A 22,561-nucleotide genomic window follows, 5' to 3' on the forward strand; every position below is an offset into this window, starting at 1 on the left:
GATTATAATCTATGGGGATTTGCCAAAAAATAAAGAAAATGTAGTGTATTTATCAAATCATCAGTGTACAGGTTTGTATCTCATTTGTTTGCATTTTTTTTTTTTAACTGAAAGATAGAAAAACAGAATTTTAAAGCTGTTGGTCATGCCATTCCTCTGAATAATCTTAAAGTATAGATAGTAAATATGTTTTAGCTAAATCTCGGTAGTATTTATGTAATCTGTATTTTTTAAAAACAACCTTAGCAACAAAGTAGGAGATTTTTTTTTTAACAGAAAGTTATAAACTGACCTTGAAAATGTGTATTATAGCCACTTATTTCTTAAATTAGTTTCTTAAAAGGAGGGTGTCACAGATTGTTAACTCAGATTATTAGCTAATGTGAGTCCAGACAAATATAATCTTCACATCAGAACCTGTGCTTTAAATTTCTGTTGGTGTTTCTGGACCTGAACCTGCAAAGTGTCTTTGCATATGATCCTATTCAGCACTGCTTTCAGCTAATGAGAGGCACTTGGCACCTTGCAAGGCTCAGCCCTATCTGAATTACCACAAAATGTAAGTCATAACATTTAAACTCTAAAAACCAATATGCACCGTAAACGGATGGGATGAGGAGGCAGCTAAATTCAGCAAGAAAAACTCCTGAAATGATTTCCTCTCTCAAGCACCTTTCAGGATCAGGTCCTGAGTACCTTAACTTCCATTGACTTCAGTGAAGGCACTCAGCACCTTAGAGGAGTAAGCCTTTTAGTCCAATCTGCTATGCATTATAAGGTAACATGGTTCAGCTCTGCTCATCCAAGTTTCCTTATGTCTGGATTTCTCTACAGGGAAGACAGATACCACTTGTAACTCAAGGATAAAGGTTCAGTTACCTCCCTGCTAAACATTTGATTGAGTCTGTGCACCTCCTCAAACAAAGGTTGAGTGAGAAATCCCACTGAAAACTACAGCTAAGAATTGGTACCTACAAACTTATGTGATTTATGGTCCATTTGTTTTAGCTTTCCTCAGAGGATTTAGGTGTACAGTTGGCTGATATGTGGGGGTGTTGGTATTTGATTTATGTGGTGCTGCTCGGTACAGGGGTGAACTGACAATATTGCATTTTGTTTTTGTAACTTTAAAGGATTGGCTGGGTGCTCAGACCTTCTGTATGAGAGCTTTTTATTTATTCTAAATTGAATGAAATGTATTCATGAAGCTGTCTACAGCATGGTGTCTGGGCAATGATCAACAGTAATGATTCTGTACCTAACTTGTTGATCATTGTCAACTCTGGAAGAGTCTCACCCATCATTTAAATTATATAGCACCCCTTAAATGCCCCCATTAGGCAAAAGCCCAGGAGAAAACAGTCTTGCACTGTGCTCTGAAGATCAATGGAATCTGGCTTTGGCAACCTAGGGAGAGCAGCAAGTTCCAGAGCTAAAGGCCCTCCACTGGAGTGATGCCACTGTATTTCTTTTGATTGATTTGACAAAGTCTGTTCTTGCTTTAGATAAGTGTTTTGCGCTATTGATCATTGGTCTTTGCAGCTGATCTAAAAAGCAGCAATGAAGGACTCCAAAGGAGAAATCCATGGTGTCCTCAGAGGTAGGGGTCATAAAGAAGAAAAAATTAAATGGCAAGGAAGTGAGGGAATCTCTCAAGCTTGAGTAGGGACATACAAAGTAGGGGACCTTCCAGGCTTGGAGGAGAGGAAAATATGTTTTTCATACATGGTAGAGAAAACTAGTAACCTAAAACAAAATTTCCTGATAAATTCAGTGCGCCTGATGGCTCTTTGTACGAGCAAATTGCAGAGGTACATGCCTAAATGCCACAAATTGGACTTTCAGTTTATCAATGAAACCGGAAAACAGGCAAGGCCCCTTTAAAATATATTGACTGTAATGTTTAACATATTAAAATAAGATGATTGTTATCCGATGTCTGCTTTCCATACTGTGGGACATGTAAGAAGTTGCCAGTATGGAAATGGATTCTGATGCAAGGTTTTTCAGAAAGATGTAATTTGTGTATGCACGTGACCATACACACAAAATGAGTGTCATGTAAGGTTATTGCAAGCAACATGCCTAATGCAAATCTTCAACAACAAAGAAACAAAAAGTTAAGTAACAGTACGTACTGTCTGTTCTTCCACCCAGAAAGATACACCTCACCACTAGCTCAATCGCTGTGTACCACAGATAATGTATCTCAACCTTAACTCTGCCCCATTAGGAATGCCCCTCTTTCAGTGACCACTTTCTGAAATCTCCACTACAGTTATCTTCATAAAGACCAGATACCGCCCACTGTGTTATTTCTACACAGTTTTGGGAATCCACGTGAACTCAAACTTTATAGAATTTAAGTCAATGTGGCTACTTGCATGCATAAAGTTATGCTTGTGCAAGATCAGCCCCTTAATCTTTGCAGGTAATTGATGACAAAATTTCAAGTGTCACCAAGTTTTTGGATCTGGAACTAAATTTTTTTTTCTTGTTAAAGATGTAGTGAAGTGCTGTCCATGCATGGGAAATGACTGCCTGGGAAGGAGTACTGCAGAAAAGAATCTGGGGGTTATAGTGGATCACAGACTAAATAGGAGTCTACACTGTAATACTGTTGTTTAAAAATAAATAAATAAACATTCTGGGATGTATTAGCAGAAGCATTGTAAGCAGGACACAAGAAGTAATTCTTTCACTCTATTGAGCACTAATAAGGCCTCAACTGGAGTACTGTGTCCAGTTGTAGACACCACACTTCAGGAAAGATAACGGACAAATTGGAGAAAGTCCAGAGAAGAGCAACAAAAAAGATTGAAGGTCTAGAAAACATGACCTATGAGGAAAGATTGCTTCTCCAGATTAAACCCCATTTTTTTCAAAGACTGTGGCGGAGGGACATGATAACAATGTTCAGGTACATAAAAGATTGTAAAGAGCAGGGTGATAAATTGTTCTCTTTATCCACTGAGGATAGGACGAAAAGTAATGGGCTTAAATTCCAGCAAGGGAGATTTAGGTTAGATATTAGGAAAAAATTACTTGGGGTTGTGGAATCTTTGTCATTGGAGATTTTTAAGAACAGGTTAGACAGACATCTGTCAGAGACGGTCTAGACAAAACTTAGTCCTGCCTCACTGTATGGGAAGGACTAGATGATTTATCAAGGTTCTTTCCAGTCCTACATTTCTATGATTCTGTAAAACTAAAAAACAAACAAAACCCCAACACCCATCTCTTGGAATGAAATATTTAAAGTTATGAATGAACAGGAGTAATTAATGTGTCGGGAAAAGTTGACAAGGAAGTAACAAATAGACATGATTCTGGGAAGATTTCTTCGTATTGCCATTGAAAAATATCAGTTATCTTGAGTGTTTACTACATGCTTTTTTCCTCTCATAAGATTTCTGTTATGAACATCAGAAGCATAATTACTGTTTCAGAAGCACTTTACTACTATCCTATGTACAAAATGTTTTTTGTTTCCTCAGGGATATTTGAGGCCTAGTTTGACTAAAGAGTTCTGGATTTTTGTCTTTGCAGTTGACTGGATTGTTGCAGACATGTTGGCAATCAGACAGAATGCTCTGGGACATGTCCGATACGTTTTGAAAGATGGGTTAAAATGGCTTCCCTTGTATGGGTGGTATTTTTCTCAGGTAACTCCCGTTTGTTTGTTTGTTTGTTTGTTTGTTTGTTTGTTTGTTTGTTTGTTTGTTTGTTTGTTTGTTTGTTTGTTTGTTTGTTTGTTTGTTTGTTTGTTTTTCCTACTGTTTGCACAGGTAGCGTAAAATTTATTATCTTCTTTACTGTGTATTTCTAATACTACTTGTCCAAAAGCAGTAGCAATGAGTTGAAATTTTCTTGGTGTGCCTTTATTTTAAGAAGAAAATTACTTGGTCTCATTCAGAAGTGTGTACATTTGAACATTTATCTAACATTGATGTAAAAAACAGCTGTTTATCAGAGGATCGATTCAGCTTTTTTAACTAATATTTCTAATTAACAAAATACTGTGTTTTAGAGTAATATCAAAATTAAAATCATGGGGCAAAATTTAGAGGTGGTGTCTAACTTGGGGTCCTTTACACTTGTTCTCTTTTTCAGATATTTACATATGTGTGCTTGTCAATGTGTAAGAGCCTGATTCTCCTTTCATACTTCTGTAAATTGGGGGTAATTTCATTGGAGACAATGGAGTAATACTGATGTAAAACCAGTAAGAGAGGAGAACTGGGAGAATATTCTCTCAATCATTTTGTCAAGGGAGGTTGATGTTTGCCTTCATGCTATTGCCACTACAGAATGGTCAGGGTCACCTTAACCTGCAGGTGTCATGAGAGCTGCACAGATCTCATTACACCAATAACGGACTAGTGGTTCTGCACAAGTGTCTAGGCCAACCTCTCCCGCATGACAGCATGGCTCCTTTAGTATAGTAGAACCTCAGAGTTACAAACACCTTGGGAACAGAGGTTGTTTGTAACTTTGAAATGTGCATAACTCTGAACAAAACGTTACATTTGTTCTTTCAAAAGTTTACAACTGAATATTGACTCAATACAGCATTGAACTTTACTATGCAGAAGAAAAATGCTGCTTTTAACCATCTTAATTTAAATGAAGCAAGCACACAAACAGTTACCTTATCTTGTCATATCTTTTTTTAAACATTCCCTTTATTTTTTTTTAGTAGTTTATGTTTAACACAATACTGCACTGTATTTGCTCTTTTTGGTCTCTGCTGCTGCCTGACTGCGTACTTCCAGTTTCAAATGAGGCATGTGGTTCACTGATTATTTCATAACTCTGGTCATAACTGAGGTTGAACTGTAACTACTGCCAGTGGCTGGCATCTCCATAGCTTGGGACTAGTAGTTGTAGAGATGGTTTACTCAAAATCAGTGCTGCTTGGAGCAAGCATCAATTCTCAAACACCCTGTGGGTATGGATGGGAGCATGCCACAGAAGGTATCTGCTTCCTTGCTCCACTCAACTCAATACGCACAGAGCCCAAACCCTGTGGTGCTCCAGTGAAGGGGCTTCTGTTGGGTCCTGAGAACAGGGGAGAATGTGCTGTGGAGACAGTGACCCTTCCTTCTGTGTTCCCTCCCCTACCCACTTAAGCCCCCAAACCAAAGTGACAGTTTCTGATGCTCTTTTATTTCTCCTCTGCCTTGCAGAGTGCAAGGAGAGACTATGATTTGTGGAAAGAGCACTATTGTTTCCCTTGCATATAGTCACTATGTCTCTGGTGGTCTAATTCTGCTTTTATTATAATGCTAACAATTCAGGTTCTCTATTGCATCCACTGTCACTAGGTATCCAAAGTTATTTTTGTTATTTCCAAAATCTTGCAATGGCTCGCTGGAATATTCTGTGTTCAACTTCCTGACTACTATACTGACTGTTAATAGACTGTTCCTCTGGAAATTAGTGTAAATGTAGGCTACACTTTTATACAGAACATAGTTATTAATTAAACCAGTGTAGTTTTGTGTGCCCCACAATATTTTTCACACAATTAAAGACATTAAACAGAGATGGATATATTACTAATCCAGGGACACAAATGGAAGACTGTTTACAGACACTAGTGTTGGGTGTGTATTAAAGAAAATGTGTTTAAATGACTGAAAAGGGATACACCAGGACTGTAGTGCAAGCTATTAGGTATTTTTATTGTCTTTATCACACCAAACACTGCAAAAACATAAAACACTTCCTCCTCTTCCTGTTGATGCTCTGTCAGTGATGTCACTCACACTCCACTAAAACTTTCCAGTGATATGTACTTACGGAATACTCATGGAATTTATATTCCCTACCTCAGGTAAACATCCTGTTTGGAATATACACATATTTTGGCTACTCAGTTGTGCAGAATTCAGGCGCTAAGGAAACATATTTGTAAACATAGTTCATTGTTGAGCTAGAAACATGTTTTAAAGTACAGAGGGAAAAATTGAAAATATAGACACTGTGCTTATGGACCTCCAGAAATCTGTTTTTGAGACATACACATATATTTTGATATTATTCAAAAGCAAATACAGTAGAAATTCAATATAAATTAGGAAACTGGATTTATCGATGACTGCATAGCTAACAAATTCCTTTTTTTAAATATGTATTTCTAATGGTAACAAACAAAGAAGCGCCTTACATTCATCTGCTATGGCACAGGATTGTTCTGTTAGCTAAAAATATAAAATCTGTGTATCTAAAGTTGTCCTTAGTGTTTTTGTGTGGGTCTGCAGAACAGTTTCTGCCCAGTCCTTCTCCACTAAAATGCAACCATGCTGGATAAAAAGTCAGCAGAGAATTTTGGGAAAAATTTAGCAAAAAATATTATATACTCTTTTTTCTATGCTTCCTTCTAGTCCCCTACTAGCCATCACTGCTTGTCTGGGTAAGTAGCCATGCCTCAACTGGCTATCAGCCTGTAGTGGTTTTGTGATTCCCTTCTGAGGTGGAGTGACAGAACAAGTAATGCGGAGTTAATGCTCCATTGAATTTATGCTCGCTTTTTATGCTTTTTTTTGGAGAGCAACATGCTAAGTGTGGCTCTTACTCTTCAAACAGAATATCACTTCTAATACTATGTGGGCTTCTGCAACCCACAAAGCTCATTTGGGCAAGTCCATCCTCAGTTTAGCCAGTGTCTAAAAAGATGGACAAATTATATGAATATTTACCGAAAGAGGATTTTTCAGACTCTTTGGTAGTAGAAGCTGCTGTTCAGAGACCTAAGGGTGGATTAGTACACTCTATTTCCTCAGATAAAAATAGAAAGAAAATGAATTTATTGGGAAGAAAAGTCTTCTCATCTTCCACATTAAGTTAAATTCCATGAATTACCAAGCCACAGTGCACTAACAATGCCATCTTCGGAAGAAAATGTCAGTGTTTATTGACTTGCTCCTGAATGAACAGAGAAAACATGCTATCATAACAGAAGGTCTCTGAGTAGCATGACATGCCTTGATAGCATCTATTGACTTCAGATGCAGCAACTAGAGCTGTAGCTACTACGATTTCTATCAGAAGGTCTGCTTGGCTTAAATTTTTGGGACTGCCTCTATAGAGCTAAGGTGGAGGATCTTCCTTTTAAAGGAGGAGGACCATTGGGAACCAGCACTGATGAGTTTCTGTAAAAGATGGAAAATAGATATACTGCCAGTTAGTTGGGCATCTGGAAAAGGCCACAAGTACTAGGTTTTAAATACCAAAGACAACACTACCCTTGATTGTCTTCTTACCTTACGCAAAGGAGACAGTAAAATCACCAGCAACAGCCTCTTTGGCAGTTTTCTAAACCAAAAAAAAAGAGCTTCAAACTGAGATCAAGGGGCAACCAGGCATCTTGAGTAGCTATGTTATTGGGCAGTATGTCAACTTTGTGATCTAAGACCCAAGAGCTCTGATCCAGTCTTAATCCAGGTTCACGCCCCTCCATTTGAGGACTGGCTATATAATTTTTTTGCACTGTTGGACTTTTATAACCATGGATAAGGCTACGATTTTTTTATGGAGCTCACAGAAGTCACAGAATCCATGACTTCCAGCGACCTCCGTGAATTCAGCCAGGAGCTGCAGGGTCCCCCATAGCTCCCGGCCCCCATGGGAGGCAGGAGCTCCTGGCCACTGCAGGGGGACCACGCCATAAATTCAACCAGAGCTGGGAGCAGGCCTCTGCAGCTGCCCAGCCTCTATAGGCAGTGTGCCGATCCCACAGCTGAGCTCCCCATTTTGTCATAGATATTCTTAGAAAAAGTCAAAAGGTCAAAGGCTTCCATGATTTTTTCTTTAATGCCTGTGACCTGCCCCTGACTTTTACTAAAAATAGCCATGACAAAAACTTAGCCTTACCTATGGACAAGTGTATTTTAGAGATTGTCTGTAGAAGATATTCAATACAATTTAAAAAAAAAAAAATCCATCCTTCCAATCATACTCTCATAGAATCATAGAATATCAGGGTTGGAAGGACCTCAGGAGGTCATCTAGTCCAACCCCCTGCTCAAAGCAGGACCAATCCCCAATTAAATCATCCCATCCAGGGCTTTGTCAAGCCTGACCTTAAAAACTTCTAAGGAAGGAGATTCTACCACCTCCCTAGGTAACGCATTCCAGTGTTTCACCACCCTCGTAGTGAAAAAGTTTTTCCTAATATCCAACCTAAACCTCCCCCACTGCAACTTGAGACCATTACTCCTTGTCCTGTCCTCTTCTACCACTGAGAATAGTCTAGAACCATCCTCTCTGGAACCACCTCTCAGGTAGTTGAAAGCAGCTATCAAATCCCCCCTCATTCTTCTCTTCTGCAGACTAAACAATTCCAGTTCCCTCAGCCTCTCCTCATAAGTCATGTGTTCCAGACCCCTAATCATTTTTGTTGCCCTTTGCTGGACTCTCTCCAATTTATTCACATCCTTCTTGTAGTGTGGGGCCCAAAACTGCACACAGTACTCAGATGAGGCCTCACCAATGTCGAATAGAGGGGAACGATCACGTCCCTCGATCTGCTCGCTATGCCCCTACTTATACATCCCAAAATGCCATTGGCCTTCTTGGCAACAAGGGCACACTGCTGACTCATATCCAGCTTCTCGTCCATTGTCACCCCTAGGTCCTTTTCCGCAGAACTGCTGCCTAGCCATTCGGTCCCTAGTCTGTAGCGGTGCATTGGGTTCTTCTGTCCTAAGTGCAGGACCCTGCACTTATCCTTATTGAACCTCATCAGATTTCTTTTGGCCCAATCCTCCAATTTGTCTAGGTCCCTCTGTATCCTATCCCTGCCCTCCAGCGTATCTACCACTCCTCCCAGTTTAGTATCATCTGCAAATTTGCTGAGAGTGCAATCCACACCATCCTCCAGATCATTTATGAAGATACTGAACAAAACCGGCCCCAGGACCAACCCCTGGGGCACTCCACTTGACACCAGCTGCCGACTAGACATGGAGCCATTGATCACTACCCGTTGAGCCCGATAATCTAGCCAACTTTCTACCTACCTTATAGTGCATTCATCCAGCCCATACTTCTTTAACTTGCTGACAAGATTACTGTGGGAGACCGTGTCAAAAGCTTTGCTAAAGTCAAGAAACAGTACATCCACTGCTTTCCCTTCATCCACAGAACCAGTAATCTCATCATAGAAGGCGATTAGATTAGTCAGGCATGACCTTCCCTTGGTGAATCCATGCTGACTGTTGCTGATCACTTTCCTCTCATGTAAGTGCTTCAGGATTGATTCCTTGAGGACCTGCTCCATTATTTTTCCGGGGACTGAGGTGAGGCTGGCTGGCCTGTAGTTCCCAGGATCCTCCTTCTTCCCTTTTTTAAAGATTGGCACTACATTAGCCTTTTTCCAGTCATCTGGGACTTCCCTCGTTCGCCACGAATTTTCAAAGATAATGGCCAATGGCTCTGCAATCACAGCCGCCAATTCCTTTAGCACTCTCGGATGCAACTCATCCGGCCCCATGGACTTGTGCACGTCCAGCTTTTCTAAATAGTCCCTAACTACCTCTTTCTCCACAGAGGGCTGGCCATCTACTCCCCATGTTGTGATGCCCAGCGCAGCAGTCTGGGAGCTGTCCTTGTTAGTGAAGACAGAGGCAAAAAAAGCATTGAGCACATTAGTTTTTTCCACATCCTCTGTCACTAGGTTGCCTCCCTCATTCAGTAAGGGGCCCACACTTTCCTTGTCTGTCTTCTTGTTGCCAACATACCTGAAGAAACCCTTCTTGTTACTCTTGACATCTCTTGCTAGCTGCAGTTCCAGGTGCGATTTGGCCCTCCTGATTTCATTCCTACATGCCCGAGCAATATTTTTATACTCTTCCCTGGTCATATGTCCAACCTTCCACTTCTTGTGAGCTTCTTTTTTATGTTTAAGATCCGCTAGGATTTCACCGTTAAGCCAAGCTGGTCGCCTGCCATATTTACTATTCTTTCGACTCATCGGGATGGTTTGTCCCTGTAACCTCAACAGGGATTCCTTGAAATACAGCCAGCTCTCCTGGACTCCTTTCCCCTTCAAGTTAGTCCCCCAGGGGATCCTGGCCATCCGTTCCCTGAGGGAGTCGAAGTCTGCTTTCCTGAAGTCCAGGGTCCGTATCCTGCTGCTTACCTTTCTTCCCTGTGTCAGGATCCTGAACTCAACCAACTCATGGTCACCAACTCTCCTTCCCTCTCACAGGAACCTTTTGAGATCAGAGATTCTAGCTCTCCTCAAAATAGGGCTAAAGAGGAGATAATATGTACTGCACCCCATAGAACCTGCATCACTCAATCCTTGAGATGGTACTTCTAAAAAAAAGTTTATCATGTAATTTAAAATAAACCTGCACGCTTATATAACAGTAAAACTGAATAAAATAATAGTGTCTTACACTAACATAATACCAATCACTTGAGGGCCACAAAAGGCTTTGTAAACATGAGTCATATCAGTATCACGATCCTGCTGTGAAGTAGATGGTCCTCATGCTCCAGGACTTCCACTGGTTGCCTAGAGGGGTCAGGAAAGAATTTTTTCTCCAGTACACAATTGGCTAGGTGTAGTCTAAGCTGATTTATTTAGCCTTCCTCTTAAGCAGAGACTGGCCAGAGCAGGAGACAGGATAATAAATGGTTCGGACTAGTGCTCTGAGGTGGTACAGAGAATCCTTTTTCTATATGTTGGACTGGTGTGTCTTGCTCACATGCTCAGGGTTATAACAGGTTGCCAGATTTCAGGTTGGGAAGCAACTTTCCCATGTCAGATTGGCTGGGACTTTGGGGGTTTGGTGGTTGTTTGTTTTGTTTGTTTGTTTTGGCCTTCCTTTGAAGCAGTGGGCATGGTTCATATGCTGGGATCATCTGGGCATCTCTCTCCTAATCAAGTCCCTGCTATTGCAGAAGTCTTGGGTATTCATGGCACTTTGGTCTCTCACAATCTCTCCTTGTGACACAAAATAAAAGGTGGAAGCCTTTGCCTTATATTAAACCTCAAGAAGTTCAATACTTTCATCAAGACATCTTGTTTCTGTATGCTACCCTAGCCTCTGTCATACCCTCACTTTGAAAGATTGGCTTGCAGCTCATGATTTAAAGGACAGGCATTTCCATATTTCCTGTTGTTCTTATTGCAAATACCGTCGTTTCTTAGTGGGAGAGGACTACTTCCAGTACAGGATCCTTCCATTTGGACGTTATGCTGCCCGCATAGTATTCTCAAAATATCAATCAGCAGTAGCAGCTCACCTGAGAAGAGAGGGAATTCTCGTACACCCTTATTTGGAGGATTGACTAATAAAAGTGTCATTAAAGGAACATTTTTGTAATGCTGTCTTCTGCACATGTACTCTCTTCAGAAATATGGTTTCATGATAAACCCTAAGAAGTCACTCTAACAAATCAGTTAGTAAATCTTATCTCTGTTAGACTCTGAGATAAGCAGAGTACTTCTTTCTCAAGAGAGGTTCCTGAATGTAAAATCAGCAGTAGAAACTTGGCACTCTCAAAGGGTAATGTTCTATCTCAAGTTGATAGGACTCTTAACTTCAACAACATATGCATGTCTCAAAATAAGAACTTCATAGCACTGGCTGTCAGCAAACTATAGACAAAGTGCAGACAGATGAATCAAAAGCTTTCCATTCCAAAGAAAGTGCTAATATCTCTAGATTAGCAAGCTCAACCTTACGATGTCCTCAAAGGGGTATCGTTCAGTCATCTTCCGTCCATAACAGATACTGCATGTGCATCCAACATAGAATGGTATGCTCACTGCTGCAGGTTCACAGTCCAGGGACATTGGAATCCCCCCAAAGACAACATTACGTTAAATTATATTAAAACCTTCTAGAGCTCAGAGCAGTTTGTTGGGCATTTAAAAACATTCTAACCTCACGTCCAGCACAAAGTTGTTCAGGTGCTTATGGACAGCATCTCTAATATTATATATATGAAGAATCAGGAAGGTGCCCATTCTTACTTTTGCAGTGAGGCAGTGGAAATGGTGCCCTCTCCACAACATGTGGCTATGCATCTAACAGGGAAAAACAGCCATCTGGAAGACCAGCTAAGCAGAATCATGATAGCCACCTGTGAGCGGTCACTGAAAACTTCAGTGATACAGGAAATCTTCACATGCTAGGGACACCCATAGACAGACTTCTTCACAATGAAAGAAAATGCAAAATGGCAGAAGTTTTGTTCGGGAGCAGAGATGGACAGACATTCAGTTTCAGATGTGTTCCTCATATCATCATGCCTTTCCTCCTATTATGTCTAATAACAGAGTGTTATGGGGGACATGAAGATAATTTTAATAGCGCCCATTTGTTCACAGATTTATTACACATCTCATAAGGGATGTACAAAATGTTGCCTGTCATTCCAGATTTGCGTACTCAACAGGATGGTTGAGTCTGCCAATCAGACACATACTCTGTTCACCTTATTTAGTTTTCTAATGGAACTGAATTTATTGCCTATCTTGTTCCATTTCTGTTCAGGATATATTAGTGAGCTCTGGAAAACATTACATTATTTTAAAATAGAAAAGGTTCACAATTTGGGCAGAGGATGACGATAATGATCCCATCTCACAGCCTCAATCTAATGTATACTGAGTACTTCCTCCAGCTCAAAATAGCAGACCTATCTGTCTCTTCAATTTAAGGTTCATTTATTAGCCTTATCCGCCTTCCATTCTCTCAATGATAATAAATTGTTGTTTGCTCATAAGACTATATTTACCATCCTATTGAAAATCCATCATCCTCTTGGCACCTTAATGTAGTTTTCATATATTTAATGAAACATCTATTTGAGACTATAAGAGAATGTTCTTTACTTATGTGTTTAAATCTCTCAAAGATTTTTATTGAAAAAAATCAATGCAAGTAGTCTATTACAGTACTTAGAAAAAGCAGTAAATATGCAGCAGTGATGAAAAGATGATTTGGTAAGATAACAGATTTTAATTTTGAACATTCAAAAATATTGTTATTTATAACAATGAGGAATTTATTTTAAGAGGCAAATTTTATTTATATCCTCTTTTTTATCTTTTTTGCTTTCATTGTGTTTCTCTCTTTTCAAACTTAATAGTGCAATCGGTCTCTCAGTTTTAAAATGTTAATAGTAATATGTCTGGGACAAGTTATAAAACTAATCTTTTCCAGGAAATGGTTTAGTTTTTCATGAGGTTTTCCAGTGAAAATGCTATTGTTGTGAAGAATCTTTTGCCTTCTAAAGCAAGTAGTTATTTTCATTTATCTGAGTATCATCAGTGGTTAATGTTCTCTTCGCAATTACCAGACTTCCTTTTGTTTGTGAAAGTGTATAATAGTGTGATATGATCAGTGCTGCTTGTTACTACATACGCACATACATATGTGTATCTTCAATATGATACCTATTACATGTGTCTTCAATATTTGTCTTGTGTTGCTATTTACAGCATGACATCCAGATTTGAAAATTCTGATCTGCAAATACTTATGCAAATGAATAACTTTACTCATGTGAGCAGTCCCACTAATCTCAGTGGTACTACTTGCATTAATAAAGTTACTTCTTTGTGTGTATTTGTAGGAATAGACCATCGTGTCAGTTCCAGTGTTGACTTCTGATTTAGTAACATTATTAAATGAGACAGGTCAGGTGCTTTCTAATTATTTGTGTGGACATTGTGATCTGCATGTATAACATTTCTCCTTATATGTAACTTTGTTGAAGAGTATGTATTGCTTATGCAAATGTAAAATAGTGTGTCTTTCATCCTGAGAGAGAATGTTCTTTACTATGCAGGCTGCTAATTTTATCTCAATAGATGCTTCTAATGACCTGTCACCATAATATCTAAAAAACTTTGTATCCAAATTCAAACATTTGTTTTTTCATCAAATGTAGTACGTGATAAATACTAAATACTTTCCATTTTGAAATGTTTATGTCCTAGCATGGAGGAATCTATGTAAAACGAAGTGCCAAATTTAATGAAAAAGAAATGAGAAACAAGTTGCAGGCCCAGGTGAAAGCTGAGACTCCCGTAAGATTACACTTTTTTCTCTTTATTTTATTATTATTTTTAAATAATCAATCTTTGTACTGGAAATGACTGTATCAGAGGAATTAGAAATAACTAATATTTGTAAATTACAAGAGAAGCAACCATGTGCATGTTTTCTTTATGTATTTTCACTGATTATTCTTGATAATTAAGACTTCTAGTTAGTCACTGTTTATAAAGTCTCTAAAGTCTATATTACATAGGAAAAATTAAGTGTTCAAACTTTTCTTCTCCAGTAAACCTTAGAGCTACCATTACAGTAGCTGAATTTCTTTCCAGAAACAGCCAATTTCACTGTTCCCTATATTTTAAAATAGCTTCTTGCTTACTGTAGTAATGCCTGTCAGACTGATTTTTTTTTTTAAACTGTATATCAAATTAGTTTGGTCTTTTGAAAGTCAAGAAACATTCTTACAAAATGTTTAATTAATCAGCTGTCAGGATGATTAATCATTTTTAATGTAAGTGACATTTTAAAGCTGAATAACTTAGTCTGCTACAGGGAAAATCTCTTGATAATTTTCTATTTGAAGAACAACTGTTACTGCCAAGTGACTTTTCTCATGACTCCCTCTATGGTCCGTGGTTCAGTGGTTGGAATCACTATGCTTTCATTTGTATTAGTTATTGTACATTAATATGTTGTGTTTCCCCCCTTGTTGGCTTTGTGCATTATAACCCAGTTGGTAACACTTGAGATATCTCAGTTATCAGCTATGCTTTAAATTATATGAAAAAGGAATCCTACAAAAAGTGGAAACATGGACAAATTGCTACGGATGAGTACAAAAGAATAGCACAAGCATGTAGGGACAAAATCAGAAAGGCTAAGGCACAAAATGGGTTACACCTACCAAGGGACATAGAAGGCATTAAGAAGAGGTCTTATAAGTACAGTAGGAGCAAGAGAAAGACAAAGGAAAGTGTAGGTCCTCTACTTAGCGGGGAAGGAGAGCTAATGATGGATGACATCAAGAAGTATGAGGTGTTTAATGCCTGTTTTGCTTCAGTCTTCACTAAAATGGTTAATTTTGTCCAGATACTTAACACAATTAACATTAACAACACGGGGAAAGGACCATAATCCAGAATAGGGAATGTACAGGTTAAAGAATATTTAGATAAGTTAAGCCTGGTCTGCACTTAAAAGTTAGGTCAACATAGCTGCATCCAGTTAGGAATGTGAAAAATCTACACCCCTGCCTGAGGTAGCTATGCCAACCGAACCCCCAGGATAGACACAGTTATATCAAAGGAAGAATGCTTCTGTCAACATAGCTACCATCATTTAGGAAGATGATGTTTGTACTCCGATGGCAAAGACCCATACCGTTGATATAGGCTGCATCTACACTAACAGAGTTTTGCTGCCATAACTACAGCGATTTGGCTGTGCCAGTATAGTCTCTGTAGTGTAGGCATACTTCCAAATGTATCCAAGTTGATGGAATTCCCCTTTGGGTACTTAAGGAACTAGCTGAAGCAATCTCAGAATTACTAGCTATTATCTTCGAGAACTCACGGAGGATGGGTGAGGTCCCATAGGATTGGAACAGAACAAACATATTACCTGTCTTTAAAGAGGGGAACAAGAGGACCAAGGGAATTATAGACCAGTTTGCCTGACTTCGGTTCCAGGAAGGATACTGGAACAAATTAGTAAACAATCAGTTTGTAAGCATCTGAAGCATAATAGGGTTATAAGTAATAGCCAACATGGATTTGTCAAGAACAGATCATGCCAAACCAATCTAATTTTCTTTCTTGACAGTGTTACTGGCCTACTGGATAGGGGAGAAGCAGTAGACACTAATTATCTTGATTTTAATAAGGCTTTTGACAGCGTCCCACATGACATCCTCATAGTCAAATTAAAGAAATAAGTCTGTCCTGTGTCTAGTACCATTTAATATTTTCATTAATGACTTGGATAATGTGGTGGAGAGTGTGCACATAAAATGTGTGAATAAATCCAAACTTGGTGGGTTGTAAGTGCTATGGAGGAAGTGCAAAATATTATACTTAAGAAGGAAAAATCAAATGGGGAATAAATGGGCAAGGCAGTAGTACTTCTGTAAAGGATCTGTAGATTATGGTGGATCACACTTTGAGTATGGGTCAAGAAAGTGACACATTTTGAAAAAGAATGGTGATCAGTTGTTCTCCATGTCCATTGAAGGCAGGACAAGAAATAATCAGCTTAATCTGCAGCAAGGGAGATTTAGGTTAGATGTTAGCAAAATCTTTCTCACTATAAGGTTAGTTAACTACTAGAATGGGCTTCCAGGGGAGGTTGTAGAATCCCTGTCTTTGGAGGTTTTAAGAACAGGTTAGACCAACACCAGTAAGGGATGGTCAGTACACTGGACTAGATGTCCTCTTGAAGTCACTTCCAGCCCTACCTTTCTATGAAAGATACACACAAACATTTTTAGTGATGAGTCCTAATGATGGCACTTGTTTTAAAGCTGAAACCATGGTAAAGATTATTTGGTCTTAATACTCTTCAATATTCAAGGATTCAGCATGGTATGACTTTCTTCAAATATTAAAGTGGCCTTTTTGAATAGTCAATCAAAAGAAGTTTATACTTGATAGTATGTTTTCAGTCAAAGCTCTGATGTGCTTACTTAAGGCCCTAATTCCAGAAGGCATCTGTACTCAGGACAACATTTAAGCACATTCTATCCTCAATTGGGGCTTAGTATGGACATATTTTGTTAAAATGAAAAGAGCAAACTTGTCTGTTCAGGTTTATAAAAGTAAAAAGTGGATTTAAGTTGACAACTAAATATTTGACAGAGTTTTTCTCTCGGTCTTTGGCTAGTGCAGGGGTCGGCACCTTTGGCACACGGCCCATCGGGGTAATCCGCTGGCGGGCCGCGAGACATTTTGTTTACATTGACCGTCCACAGGCACAGCACTCCGCAGCTCCCGGTAGCCACGGTTCACCATTCCTGGCCAATGGGAGCTGCAGGAAGCGGCGCAGGCTGCAGGGACATGCTGGCCGCCACCTCCCGCAGCTCCCATTGGCCAGGAATGGCAAACCGTGGCCACTGGGAACGGCGGGGGGCCGTGCCTGAAGATGGTCAACATAAACAAAATGTCTGGTGGCCCGCCAGTGGATTACCCTGATGGGCCACGTGCCGAAGGTTGCCAACCCCTGGGCTAGCGTGTGAAATGTCATTTAGTTCAGCAATGCAAAACTCTTATTTGCCCTGTGTGAGAACTTTTTTTTGTGGGTAGGTAAGTGGTACAATTATTATTAGGGCATGGTAGAAGGCGAATTAGTACATGTCTTGGTGGTTAGATTTTCATGACACTTCTGTAATGCTGGCTTAGTTCAGTTTTAGTAGCTATATATTATCATATCTGTGTTTGTGTGTGTATTTTGTTTTTTAAAAGGGCCAAATTCTGCCCTATGTTATATGGGTAAAATTTACTTTGAATTAAGTTATACCTCATAGCAATTTCATGTTATAATTAACAATAAATGCTCTCAAAATTGTTGGCTGCTTAAAAATATTTCTGCTAATGAAAGTCATATTTTTTTGCACAAAGCAAGCTTACGTTCAAATATTTATGTAATATATCTAACCAGTTTTAAGTATTAATATTACAGTGAAGTCAGATTTATACTGTTGCGTTTGTGTTTGAAATTTTACCACGTGAATACATTAAATATTTGTGCTTCCTGTCAATCTGGATAAGAATCCTTCCATTTTCTTTCAAGCCCAATGTGCCATGAAATAATAGCATAGTGAACACATACATTACATTTAACTCGTACTAGCAAATGGCAGATACCCAAGTTGCAAAATAACCTACAGAAAAACATGCTTGCATACAATACGTTGTCCTCTCATCACAAATTAGAACCATTTTATTCTTTCTGTAAATAGACAGCATATTAATTATTATAAATCTGCAGAAAGACTCTTTCTCTGCCTTTATCATACACAAAAATGTCTCAACATAACTTGAAGACCCAGCTTGAAGTAACCGTGAAAAATAAATAATTGGAAAAATCTTTCCTTTCCCTGTTTTGAGATATGAGATTATGTCAGGATTTTGGGTGCTTCCAGTATTTAAATTTGAGTCACTAAAGTCTAGGCCATGTGCATGTTTAACTTAATCCTTGGAATTGGGTGGAGACTGAGTGACACTGCCATATCGTTTAAACAAAATGATGCTTCGGAATCCTCTTTATCAATCCATCAGAGATTACTAGTATTTCTGAAATGGCTTATCATATTTACATTTAGTAGTGAGCACAGTAGCAAATGTGTTAATCAACACCGCCTAGTCTGTTGAGGTGAATATAAAATAGAAATAATTACTGAATACCTGGATTGATGTTATGACAGCATGTCTTAAACCTTTAGACCTGGTCTACGCGCGGGGGGGGGGGGGGGGAAGGGGTGGTATCGATCTAAGTTATGCAACTTCAGCTATGTGAATAACATAGCTGAAGTGGATGTACTTAGATCTACTTACTGCGGTGTCTACACTGCTGTAGGTCCATTGCTGACGCTCCCCCATCAACTCCGCCTACGCTTCTCGCTCCGGTGGAGTACTGGAGTCGACGGGAGAGGGCTCGGCAGTCAATTTATCGTGTCTTCACTAGACACGATAAATCGACCCCCCGCCAGATCAATCGCTCTGGAGGAAAGTGTAGACGTGCCCAGAGTATGAGTGGCCTGTTTCATTTCAAGTATTCTAAAGCTATGAAAACAGGTTCAGGAAAAATAAACAGTCAAAAACACACTCTAGGTACAGGCTGGATTACTGTAATGTTCTCTACATGGCATGACTCTTGAAGTTCACTCAAAAGTTATGGCTGGTATGTTATTCAACTGCTTATTTATTGATTGGTGGTAGTCACAGGGAGCTTTGCTTCGGTGCTCCAATTGATTTGCTGGCTCTCTATTCACTTCTGGGATCTTTTTATTGATATAAAGCAGGAGTTCTCAACCTTTTTGGGCTCAGAATCCATTTGTAAACCTTAGTGGACTGTCACACCTCACAGGCAACCCGCCCTTCCCCAATTACTCCAGCCATGATAAAGGCTAATGCAAACCTAGGATGCGTGAGGTGATGTATTTCCAGTAGAGAGAGGGAAGTGTTGTTACCATTGTACAAGGCACTGGTGAGACCTCATCTGGAATACTGTGTGCAATTCTGGTCTCCCATGTTTAAGAAAGATGAGTTCCGACTGGAACAGATGCTACTAGGATAATCAGAGAAATGGAGAATCTGGCTTATGAGAGGAAATTTAAGGAATTTGGCTTCTTTAGCCTAACAAAAAGAGAAGCTGAGGGAGGTATGACTGCTCTCTATAAATACATCAGAAGGATAAATACCAGGGAGGGAGAGGCATTATTTAAGTTAAGGGCTAGTTGGCACAGGAACAGATGGATATAAACTATCCATGAACAAGTTTAGGCTTGAAATTTGTTGTAGGATTCTACCCATCAGAGAAGTGAAGTTCTGGAACAGCCTTTCAAGGAGAGCAGTGGAGGCAAAAAATTTAACTGGTTCCAGGTCTGAGTTTGTTACATTTATGGAGGGGATGATATGGTGAGGTTGCCTACAATGGCATATGGCCTGTCTGCATTTGCTGTAGTAAATATCTCCAACAGCCAGAGATGGAAGAGGAAGGCTCTGATTTACAACAGAAAATTGTTTCTCAGGTGCTCAGGGTATAACTGATCTCCACATTTGGGGTCAAGAAGCAATTTTCTGTCAGGTCAGTTTGCCTGGGACCTGGAATATTTTTTGCCTTCTTCTGCTATATGGGACACGGGTCACTTGCTGGTTTGCATTAGAGTAAACGGTGGATTCTGTATAACTTGAAGTCTTTACATCAAGTTTTGAAGACTTCAGTAGTTCAGCCAGAGGTTATGAGTTGCAGGAGCGGGGGGGTGAGGTACTCTGGCCTGAAATATGCAGGAGGTCAGACTAGATGATCATGATGGTCCCTTCTGGCCTTAAAGTCTGAGACTGAGATGCTCCTTGACCCAATTTCAAAATGTTGACAGAGGGCATTGTTCTGCAAACTTTTCTTACACTGAGTAGCACTTACTCATGAAACTGTTCGTAGTGAACTTTTGAAAATGGTTTTCAAGTGAAATTGGGACTGTTCCAGCATTTTAGTGATGGTATAGGTGTGAACTTATCAGTGTAGCTAACATATAAATGGGTGTACTGTTTTATAAACTTCTTTCCAACCAAAGAGGAGAATGTAAGTTTACCAGGTTGAAATAGAACTGTCAAGATTATACTTACTAAACCAAATGCTCATGTCTGTTAAGATAAAAGAAGCAGTGCTTCTGAGTCATTATTTCAGGGGAGACTTAAGTTTCCATTATCTACTCTGTCTGAGAATAGTTTAAATATAGATGTTGTAAATACCCTTTAATCTACAATTACCATACCATGCCATCTTGAGACAAGAAAGTGATAGCTTTATGCATTTAACACACTATTCATGAAGATACTTGATAGTTCTGAAATCTAACATGACATGTCCACAAGACATCAAATTGTGTTTTTAATGGAAGACCTTTTAGTCAGACAGAGCTTATGTGCCAATGAATTTAGCACAAGCATAAATATTGCTATATACCTTGACATGACAAATAATGGCAGACATTCCAGAATAATAATTTGTTTACCTGATGCTGCAGTCAGGGCAGAAAAGCAGTGTGACAACATGCACAAAATAAAACAAACCCTTTTATTTGGTGTTTCTAAAAAATCTTATCTTATTCGTTTCTTTAAGTGTCAGGGTACATTTAACTTAGGCTTGAATAGAGACTGGGAGTAGCTAAGTCATTATGCAAGGTAACCTATTTCCCCTCGTTTTTTCCTACCCCCACCCCCTCAGACGTTCTTGTTAAACCCTGGATTTGTGCTGGAAATGGCCCACCTTGATTATCATACACATTGTAAGGAGAGTGATCACTTTAGATAAGCTATTACCAGCAGGAGAGTGGGGTGGGGGGAGAGAAAACCTCTTGTAGTGGTAAACACCCATTTTTTCATGTTTTGTGTGTATAAAAAGATCTTCTGTACTTTCCACAGTATGCATCCCATGAAGTGAGCTGTTGCTCATGAAAGCTTATACTCAAATTGGTTAGTCTCTAAAGTGCCACAAGTACTCCTTTTCTTTTTGCGAATACAGACTAACACGCTGTTACTCTGAAACCAGGGAAAAGGTTGTTTGCAGATTGAGAGAAATGGGGGAATCTGGACTTGGGATCACTTTATTATTTATCATTTTCACCTACAGTTTTAAAAAAAATTCAAAATGATCAATGTTTAGGCTTTCTGGAGTAATGCCTGTTCCCATTAACAGAGAAACTTGAGAGTTCAAGGAAGACAGGAACGGAGTTGAGGCAGACCAGCTCTTAGTTTAGTGCATCTTTTGGTTACATATATATATATTTGTCCTACCTCATGTCATGTGGTCCCGTTCACTTTTCATTCTTTTAAAAAATAACACTTGAGTAAAAAGGAAAAAAACTTGGCTGCCTCCTGTATTAAACTGCTGCAAAGATAAACTGCCCCTTCTTGTGTCTGCTGCTCAGAGTGGTTTCATTCTTTCTAAATAATGCATACCAGAAGAGTTTTCTTTCAAGAGCTGGAATTTGATTTTTAAACTTGTTAGAAATTCTCACGGTATAGTAAGCTGAAACTTCTTGCTAGAATTTGGAGATTATCAACTACTAAATTGCCTTGTTCTTTCAGGAAATTTCACTTTTGCTTGCTAAATCCACATTGAAATGGATAGTCAGCTGTGCCAGCATCATATCTTTTTTTTAAAATAGGCAAAGCATTTAAGTACCTGTGCAAAAGGGAAATAATGGAAAACCCAATCAAAAAACTATTAAATTGTGTTACTTCAGTATCAGCTATTTCTTATATAATTTGCATTTGCATCATAAGGGCAATAACTGTTGTCACAAGAGTTTATATGGCAGCTTTATAATCATATTATCATGAAATGGGGGCATTATTACTAGTTTTTTGATATTACTACAACTTGTACATTAGTATTGTTGCAGTCAGAAAAGTGACTGAAAAAATTACTTTAGTATTCAATATTCTTCAGCAATTACTGATCTACTTAATATGCTAATTCATAAATAAAGTTGACCTTTCCTAACTGCAAGTTGTGAATCTTAACTTGTTTCCTGAAAAGGTAGCCTGTATTCTCTCTCACTAACCATCTAGAAGAACAAATCCAAAATCTAAATCCTTCCTCTCTTGTGCACTGCAAGACAGCTTGGAGGTGTTCCAGATGTTCTGCCCATGAATCTCAGAATATAGCCACATCATCAAGATAGGCGACTGCAAATTCCCCAAATCTAGCCAGAAGGTTATCTACCAGTCTCTGAAAGGTGGTGGGTGCATTTTGCAGTCCAAAAGGGAGCACATTAAATTAATACAGCCCTACATGGGTGATGAAGGCTGACC

The 22,561-nt window shown here is 39.1% G+C and overlaps 1 protein-coding gene across 1 annotated transcript in view; it reads left to right on the forward strand.

Annotated features, from left to right (window-relative positions):
* Nucleotides 1-22,561, forward strand: part of AGPAT5 (1-acylglycerol-3-phosphate O-acyltransferase 5) — a 120,348-nt gene that overhangs the window by 36,124 nt on the left and 61,663 nt on the right. Inside the window, exons 2-4 of the mRNA XM_084624310.1 lie at nucleotides 2-71; nucleotides 3,550-3,665; nucleotides 13,970-14,059. Coding sequence (XP_084480436.1) covers nucleotides 2-71; nucleotides 3,550-3,665; nucleotides 13,970-14,059 — 276 coding nt within the window. The remainder of the gene's footprint in view (nucleotide 1; nucleotides 72-3,549; nucleotides 3,666-13,969; nucleotides 14,060-22,561) is intronic.

The sequence above is a fragment of the Lepidochelys olivacea genome (assembly GCF_965140295.1).
Source record: "Lepidochelys olivacea isolate rLepOli2 genome assembly, chromosome: 3".
Lineage (NCBI taxonomy): Eukaryota > Metazoa > Chordata > Testudines > Cheloniidae > Lepidochelys > Lepidochelys olivacea.